At 51.7% G+C, this 8,183-nt stretch overlaps 4 protein-coding genes across 4 annotated transcripts; all 4 read right to left on the bottom strand.

Moving 5' to 3' along the window:
* Positions 1-939: 939 nt before the first annotated feature.
* BO88DRAFT_126005 (uncharacterized protein) lies at positions 940-1,266 on the bottom strand. Its single transcript, XM_025701360.1, has one exon. The coding sequence runs from the start codon at positions 1,152-1,154 to the stop codon at positions 972-974; it is 183 nt and encodes a 60-aa protein (XP_025559981.1). The 5' UTR covers positions 1,155-1,266; the 3' UTR covers positions 940-971.
* BO88DRAFT_126004 (uncharacterized protein) lies at positions 1,267-2,474 on the bottom strand. Its single transcript, XM_025701359.1, has one exon. It carries the CDS (start codon positions 2,135-2,137, stop codon positions 1,379-1,381), a length of 759 nt encoding a protein of 252 aa, XP_025559980.1. The 5' UTR covers positions 2,138-2,474; the 3' UTR covers positions 1,267-1,378.
* Positions 2,475-4,055, bottom strand: BO88DRAFT_126003 (ribosome biosynthesis protein MAK16). The gene is made up of 3 exons (XM_025701358.1): positions 3,922-4,055; positions 3,265-3,763; positions 2,475-3,141 (listed from the first exon to the last, which is right to left on the bottom strand). Exons 1-3 carry the CDS (start codon positions 3,981-3,983, stop codon positions 2,833-2,835), a joined length of 870 nt encoding a protein of 289 aa, XP_025559979.1. The 5' UTR covers positions 3,984-4,055; the 3' UTR covers positions 2,475-2,832.
* Positions 4,056-4,256: 201 nt separating this feature from the next.
* BO88DRAFT_437484 (FAR11/STRIP family protein) lies at positions 4,257-8,006 on the bottom strand. The gene is made up of 5 exons (XM_025709624.1): positions 5,793-8,006; positions 5,629-5,741; positions 5,399-5,571; positions 5,217-5,346; positions 4,257-5,167 (listed from the first exon to the last, which is right to left on the bottom strand). Exons 1-5 carry the CDS (start codon positions 7,743-7,745, stop codon positions 4,339-4,341), a joined length of 3,198 nt encoding a protein of 1,065 aa, XP_025559978.1. The 5' UTR covers positions 7,746-8,006; the 3' UTR covers positions 4,257-4,338.
* Positions 8,007-8,183: the final 177 nt, after the last annotated feature.

Below are 8,183 nucleotides of genomic sequence, written 5' to 3'. Positions count from 1 at the left end.
AAAAAAAAAAAAAAAAAAAAAAAAAAAAAAAAAAAAAAAAAAAAAAAGGAGAAAAGGAAAGATGCAGAAGTGGGGAAAGGCATGATGGGCAGCAAAACAGAATCAGCAGCAGCAGCAAAGATGTCTGACCATTAAGCAACAACCCGATGGAATGAGTAGAATGGAAGGAATGTCTGCGATGCTGATTCTTCCCCAGAAGAGAAGCGGAGGAGACAATTTCCCCGTGGGCAGCACCCATTACCTAAGCCGGTGGATTCTCGGCGATACTCTGACCAGTCATCGTTCATTGAAAAATACCACCATACGCTTATTCTGGTTAGCCTCGTGGGGTAGGTACTAAGTCTACTTACTACGTAGTATGTAGTTGCGCCATTTATTCCACTTTTCTTTTGGGCGCTTTCTTTTCGGGGCCCCGTGACTCTTTACACTACTAACGGAGTACTCCATACTGTTACTACTTAGTGTCGATTCCCCATAATCTCTGACTGGTCTCGCTATCTTACTCCGATTTCTTCCTTTCCCACCCCCCCCAAGGTTCCAATTCCCTTCCCCGTTCCCCGTTCAACTCTCCACAAGCCCGAGTCCCTCATTCGTAACTTTGCCCTACAACCCCCGACACTAGTCTAAACTTCTTGCTGGGCCGTGACAACACGCGCCCCGGGCTGAAGCGAAACGCAAAGAAGGAAAGGAAAAGTAAAAAGTCAAAAGCATGGTCTGGATGGAAGCCTTCCCCACTTCTATTTCCCCCGGCAAAAAGGCCTTCCTGGCCAAGGGAAGAATGTTTACGCCCAGCTTTTTCTTACCTCACACAAGCAATGCCATCAAGCAACAAGCAATGATGGTCAGCCAAGACGGCACGGGAAGGAAACATGGTTTTACTGGCAAGAAGGAAAAGCTTGCGGGATAATACAGAGTTTATATTATAGTCTCTCATATTGAGACCTGAAGATAAAGGTAAGGTACACGAAGGCTCAACCACAGAAGACGAAAGCAGGAACAAACTCCCAGAGTCCCCAGTTCCCAAGTCCCATGACAACGAAAACCATGGAAAAGTCCAGTCCACTAAGATAGATTAGCTTCCTCCTCTTTGCTCCTCTCTTTCCTCTTCCTTCTCCTCCCTCTTCAACTTCATCATCCCGCCCTTTTTCCCCCATTCCGCGGACTCCATCCGAATTACCACAAGACAAGACACTAACCAGCAGTCCCCATCTTGCAATAAGCCCCTGCAGCCACTAATTCCTCTTCCTTGCCCCCTTCGTTTTCCCCCACACACCACCACCCCAGCCCAAGGTAGTACGGCGTACTCCGTAAATGGAGTAAAAAGTAAATTAGCCTAAACGTAAACGAAACTAAAAACGCAAAAAATCCTGCCCGACCATTATCGTCTTCCCGGCATGCCTACCGGTTTTCGTGCACTAGGATCCGCTCCCCCTCCAACATATGGCGAACCCGGCCGACTACCACTCGAACTGCCCGGATTCTGCCCGGGACTGGGAGACCGGCCCCCATGTAATCTGGCTCGCAGTCTTTCTTGGGCCGAAGCCGCTCGCTCTAGCCCTCCACCTGTGACTGGGCCCGAGATCGTCTGATACGACCCGGCTCGCTGGCTAGGCAGCGGTCTCGCTGACCCGGTCGGCACACCTGCACCAGGTGACGGACTATGCGGTGATGCAATCATCCCCGACGGTGCGCTGGCCGTGGCGGCTAGAGGCGCCCCCATGTTTCCACCATTGCCGGGTGTCAACCGACCTCGACGCAGACTGGCCGTCTGCGAGGCCGGCGCCGTCGCTGAACCCGAATCTCCCCACAAGTCTCCCAATCCGCCGCCTCCGCTGCGTCCATACGCCGATGCTGCTGAACCACCATTGCCGCCGCCGGCTACTCCTCCGGCCTGCACTTGCGTCGTCGCGATGACCCGTGCCGGCGCTGGTGTTGGCGCTTTCGGATCGGGGGGCAGCCAGTTCGGGAAGGGCCGTCCTTTTTCCGTGTAGTAGGCGCGCAGCACGTTGGAGATGTGCGAGCAGTCTTCGTTCTCTGGATCGTCGGCTTCATCGCCTAGGGTGATGGCTCGTCGGAGGGAGGTGAGCCGCGTGCCTAGGTTCGAGATGGCGGAGGATGAGGTCAAGGATGAGAACATGATGGTGTTTCTTGTTCTTCTTCGTTCGTCGTCTTCTTGTGATTCTGATTTGTTTTATGCAGGTTCCCCCTGGCTGGTCGGAGATGGGGTCTCTTCAAAAGGAGGTGAGTTGCTTAGGTGGGGTCCGCGGTTATCGGGGGGTTCAGGACACGAGAGGCTGATGCTGGTCCGCGGGGCGAAACAAGAGCCGAGAGAATTAGCTGCAGCGGTGAGGAATTAAGGTGTTATTGAACACGGTATCTCGAGCCGACCAGCGTGTAGAAGGGTGATCAGGAGGTATTGGTGCAACCCCTTAGGGGAGGTTTGACATTGATTGATTGATTGACCTCACGGCGGTTGTTGGCGATCCACTCAGTTTCACTTCCCCCGCTGCACGTGAGCTGCTCCAGTCGGTTTCTTTCTTCATTTCACCATCTGACACGGCCAACTGGTGGATCTTGTCTCAACATTTGTAAACTGGTTTCTGACCTTCATGTAGTTGTGATGTACATAGTCTAATGTCGCAGATCAGAACTTTGGTGAACAGTAAATTCATATATGCAATGGCGGGGTATGCATGCCCGATCGCAGCAGAGCAACAATAATAACAGACACAAAACAACTCTAAACCAGACAACGCCATCCAGTACACGAAAGCAGCAGCAACATCAACATCAACAGAAACCCGTGCTTTTATGTTCAATGTCTCACTCCCTTCAAGCCATGATGCTCTCCTTGCCAGCACCCTCAGTCTCGTACTCAATCTCAACACGGGGACCCTTCTTCCTCGGCTTAATCTGAGGAGCAGGACGCTTCCGCTTGAATCCAGGCGCAGGCTTCTTAGCCTCCTCATCAGAGTGATGGCTGTCATCCTCATCATCCTCATCACTGTCCTCCTCCTCATCGCTCTCATCATCATAATCGTCACTGGAGTCTCCAGACCCCTCACCAATCCAATCCTCAATATCCTCCAGATCCTCCTCGTCCTCATCAATATCACTAACGTACTCAACCTGACCAACACCCTCCTCTTCCTCCTCCTCATCCTCAAACTCAATCTCCTCCCCATCATCCAGATCCTCATCCCTCTCACCCTCTCCACTCCTCTCCAACCCACGCAACACCTTCTTCCAGATCCCCTCCTCAACATTCAACGGCCGATCTCCATAAGCACCACTCCTCAACCGCTCAATCAGCTCCCTCTCAATCGCCCTCTCAATCTTCGCCGCACTCTCCGCCTTGCGTTCCCTCGCCTCCTCTCTCCGCCGAATCTTCGGCGCCAACTTCGTCACCACCTTCTCCCCAAGCCTCTCCTCCTCCTTAGCCAACTTCTTCATCCGAATCGCAACCTGCGTCAACCGCGTCAGACGCTGCTTGCACTTATGCACCAGGAACTTTGGCCAGTAGATCAGCCGCTCATCCAACTGCTCCAGCGCCTTCGCATAGTTCGACGACAATCGTATCCGCTCCCACCATTTGCTAGGCATGTGCGCCCGTTCCACCGTCTTCATGTACAGGTACATCGCGCCTGTTTCGGGGTCCGACCGAATCGTGGCGTACCGCGAGTTGGCGAGCGGGCACGATTGCCGGTTGCAAAGTCCGCTGACATTGTATTCATTTCGGCAGAAGTTTTGGTTCTTGGTAGTTCTATTCCAAAAAGAAGAGGAATTATGATTAGCGTTTATTTAATATACTCGTGGACTATTTTCTCTTTCTTCTTTGTCGGCTCCGGTTGCGATATATGTGGTAGGCGGAAATTTTTTTTATAGCGCGGATGGATAGTAGAGATAGAATTAGAAACTTACTTGAGCTTGTAGGCGCAGAATTGCTGGTTAATAACCTGCCAGACAATTTCGTCGGACGACATCTTGCCAGATACTTCTCGCGGTGGATTGGTTTTATCCCCCGCTACAGTTAAACTTGGTTTTGCTGGGGAGGAAAGGAAAGAGGGAGGTGCTGCTTGGCCGTCAAGGTGATGATTTCTGCCGCAGAAAAAAAGTTGCCGCAGTGATTGGTCACGTGGGGGCCCACTGGGTTGCTTATCGATAAGGATGGTCTGTTCATCCATTCAAAACATTGCAAATGCTAATATATGAGTTGTAACACAGGAATTTGTAAAGAAAAGAGTGTTGTGTAATTGGGGTATTGTTCATTCATCACATAACGTTAACGTCTATCGTATGTACCGGGTCTAATAAATATCATAGGTTGTGATAATAGGATTACCATCCTTCCATTTGCAGTGGAGCTCCGTCCCATTCGGTCCCCGTCCCGTTCACCATAGGCCCGCCCATTTCAGCGTCCTCGCTGCCTCCAAAGGATTCCTCGCCTGCCATGCCCCATCCCATTGCTTCGAGCTCCCGCACGAAGAAATCCCGCTCTTCTTCCATCATGGATGCGCCTTCTTCGCCTCCCATCACGTCCTTGTACCGGCGCAGATGCCACCAGTGCGTCAGCCCGCGCAACGCCTGCTCCAGTGGCAGCGCTTCTTCCACCTCCGAGTCAATGTCTCCACCAGATAGCCAGTCGTCGCGGAGCTCCGGTCGGCAGTACAGATAGATCGCCGTGATCACCCGCATATTACTCTGTCGCCATTTGCGTCCACAGTAGGGCACCTGCGATTTGAAGAGCTTGAGCGTGTAGAACCGCAGGTGCGGATCGGGGATCTTGAGTCCCTTGCGAAGGATAGTGCTTGACTTGTACTGCACCAGGAGGAGGCATCGATGGGCCTTGTCGCGGGTGATCTTCTGCATGATGTGGAGGTAATTGATCGCTGAGAAAAAGTTGCGGAATGAGAACACGGTAATCGGCTCCTTAGGTGGGGGAGCTGTAGGATAGCCTAACTCGTCAACTTCCGGACGGTGAGGCCCTTCCATAAACTCAGGAACAGGTCCTTCGGGCGACACTCCGCGTACTGAATTGCCTGTGTCCTGGCGATGTCGGGTAATGGGCGGGGGGACAGCTTCGTCGTCACTAGGTGAGGAGTCCTCGTCCAGGTCGGTTGTCGATTCCGGCGGCTGGTTCGAGTGAAGATGGCAGAAACGGAAGAAACTTCGTTTTTGTTAGTATATCTAGACAACTGTATCAGGGGACCACCTACCCCAGTTCCTCTCGATCATTCTTCTGCGCTACTGCCTGATCCACATCCTGGTGGGCAAACATCTTCAGAATCAACGGCAGGTAGTTGGAGTCAAGTAGCAACTGCGTCATATACTCAAACTTCAAGATATCTAGGGCCTATTAGCACTTCCTTCCAACACATTCCAGATCGGGATGGCTTACGAGATCTCTTGAACCACTTGACAAGCAATAACAGAGATCCGGAGATCGCTTTTCCGGTGATTTCCCGGAGTCGAATGTTGTCGAGCTCGTCGATGGCGGCTTCGGAATTAAGATCAATATGCCCGTTGACATGATTGGCTGGGAACCCATTGATCACTGATCCATAACCATCACTATATATAATGCATCAGTATACGCTAGACAATGGCAATTACAGGTGTAACACATACCCCATGGCCTGCGCAGCTTGTCCATTGGCCTGGCTCACCATGGCGCTAACATTCGTTAGGATTATCTTCAGAAAGACAATCGTTATAGACTGTAGATGCACCAGTGCTTGTCTCTGCGAGTCGTCAGTAATTGTTCCGTCACCTGGGGCACCATCTAAACTCACGTAGAACGATTCAACGGCATCTAGGCGTTGCTGAATATCCGCATTCTCAGTTTCCTCTTTCGGTGTGCTATCAGTACTAGGCCTCTTCTCGGAGAAATTTAGTTCTTGCAGCTCATTCGCCAATCCACCAAGGGCGTTCTCGTTCAAAAGAAGCTGATTTTCATCAGGATACCAGCCGCGGTCGTATTTCATAAAACGTTCTCGCTCTTCCCAGAGTTGCCGCATCGCCCTTGTCATTTTGACATGAGTTGAGAACAGCCTCCCAGCCTCGATGATGGACGCCGGAACATCACTACCCTGCCACTTCTTTCCCACAAGATTATCTTGCAGCTCTGTGGTGCCCTTTCCTCCGAGGTCATTACTTGAATCATCTAGAGGAGGGTACATGAAAGGAAAGTTCTGGTTTGTCTGGTAGTTTTGCTTCTTCCCCGCTTTGCCGCCAGGGCCGATGGGTGACGGTGGAGGAGAGGGTGCCGGGGTAGCGATGTGGACTGGGTGATGGATGATTGAACCACTGCCACCCGCCACAGAAGGGCCAACTCCAGAGAAGGGACCCGCAGAAGAGCCGATCCTGCTGGGATGTTGCGGAAGTGGGGGAAGAATCGAATTATTTTCTAGCTCTAGGGGGACCACAGGAGGTGGCGGATTATATGCAGGATACTTGGATGTAATCTCCTGTCGAAAGTTGTGGTAATCCAAGGGCGAGGCAGTGAGAAAAGGGGTCCTTCGATTAGTGGCTGTTTTTCTCGCCTCGAGGGTCGGCTCTAGTGCTTCCTTGGCCTCCTTCAATTTATCAGTGCCTCCGAAGAAAAGCAGCAAGGACTTCCAGAATAGAAGAATGACTCTGGTCAGCGGAACATTGGCAGAGTCGTCCCAACGCAACCGCGCAATGATCTCCACCAGGAACACAAGCAGATTTGGCTCCAGACTCATGAGAGTATCTCTCAGAGGGGCATTCCGGGTATCAAGAGCGTCTTGCTTGCGGCCGACTTCCACAGACAAATAAAGAGCCGTCAACACCAGATTTGCTTCTCTCTCCAGAGCAGCAACATAGGCAGGGTTGGCGCCCTCTTGTCCCGTACTGTCCGCGTCCGGTGCGGAGGAACTGCGATGCCTCTCAAAGACACAGCATAGGCAGTCCATCAGTGGCTGGATACCCGAGCATTCTTGGAGCAGGCAAACATTCTGTTCAATCCATTTGATTTGAAGTGACCGGCTTTCGGCCTCTGCACCTGGCTGAGGACAACCCTCCGGGAGCTCATCCACAACTCGACCGGCCGTCAGGCCCCAAACACCAGTCAAAGCATAGCATATGGCCTCCAAGGCCTCAATTCGGACAAGGACTGCACGGTCACCTAAGTTATTAATAAGCTGGCTCATAAACGTCTTTCGTAATTCATAAGAGGCGGTGATCCAGGACTGCATAGCACTGTCCACAGACTGCTCTTCGCAGAAACAACTCCATCTATGGTCAAATGACGACTTCATGCCAATGAGCATGACTCTGTCGAACTCGCTGTACTGGAACCATTCCTCGACTTCCTCGGCGAATGGCTGGGAGTCTGCATACTCGAAAGCATAGGCAGGCTGCTCAACCTTGGGCATCTCCTGGACCAGCTGTTTCAGCTGAGCAAGACTCAATGAATCAGATGGTCTTTCCACATGTTGCTGAACCGGAGCTGGAGGCGGTGGCTGTAGAGGTGGCGGTGGGGCAGAAGCATCCCGACGCAGCTCAGGGCGTTTTGGTGCTCTGTGAATCTCTACTGGTGCTTCATTAGGCGCAGTAGGTACATTCTGCTGCGACTGCTCCTGGCGTATTCCCTCGGCTACCTCCTCCATCAACTGGTCATCCGAAACGGGACTGATGTCCGTTCCAGTCTGGTCAACTTCATCTGCTTTAACGAAATGATGCTCTTGCATGGCACTATCCGCAGGCTCCGATGCATCATCCATGTTTGTGTAACTATGAGGCAATGAGGTTCTAGAGACGACAGATCACAGAAGGAAATAATGAAGGATGTTCAGAAACAAAATCAAGGGTATCAGTTGGAAGTGAACAGGGGGGGAAGCCCGGAAGAAGTTAAAATAGAAGGTTAAAATCCAAGCGACAAGGCGGAGTGGGAGAGATAATGTCAGAGACTATCCAACATGGTTATTTAGTCAAGAAAAGGACACATGGTGTCTTTTATGGCGGTTCTGAGGCAGCTCTCTCCGCAGTCTTTGTGAATCGACGATGACCACGCGAGGAGTTTCGGGGAAGCTGTCGATCCGCGGGAGCTGCTGGTCACGTGCGAGGAACACCCCTTGAAGTGGATCTCTCTTAGTAGGAGTCAAGAAGCAAACAATAAGAAGGTTGATCTCGATTCTCCGATCCTAGAAGATCCAGTCGCT

The sequence above is a fragment of the Aspergillus vadensis genome, assembly GCF_003184925.1.
Source record: "Aspergillus vadensis CBS 113365 unplaced genomic scaffold BO88scaffold_22, whole genome shotgun sequence".
NCBI classification, from domain to species: domain Eukaryota; kingdom Fungi; phylum Ascomycota; class Eurotiomycetes; order Eurotiales; family Aspergillaceae; genus Aspergillus; species Aspergillus vadensis.
Note: the sequence above shows the minus strand (reverse complement) of the source record. Positions and strands in the feature narration are given on the sequence as shown.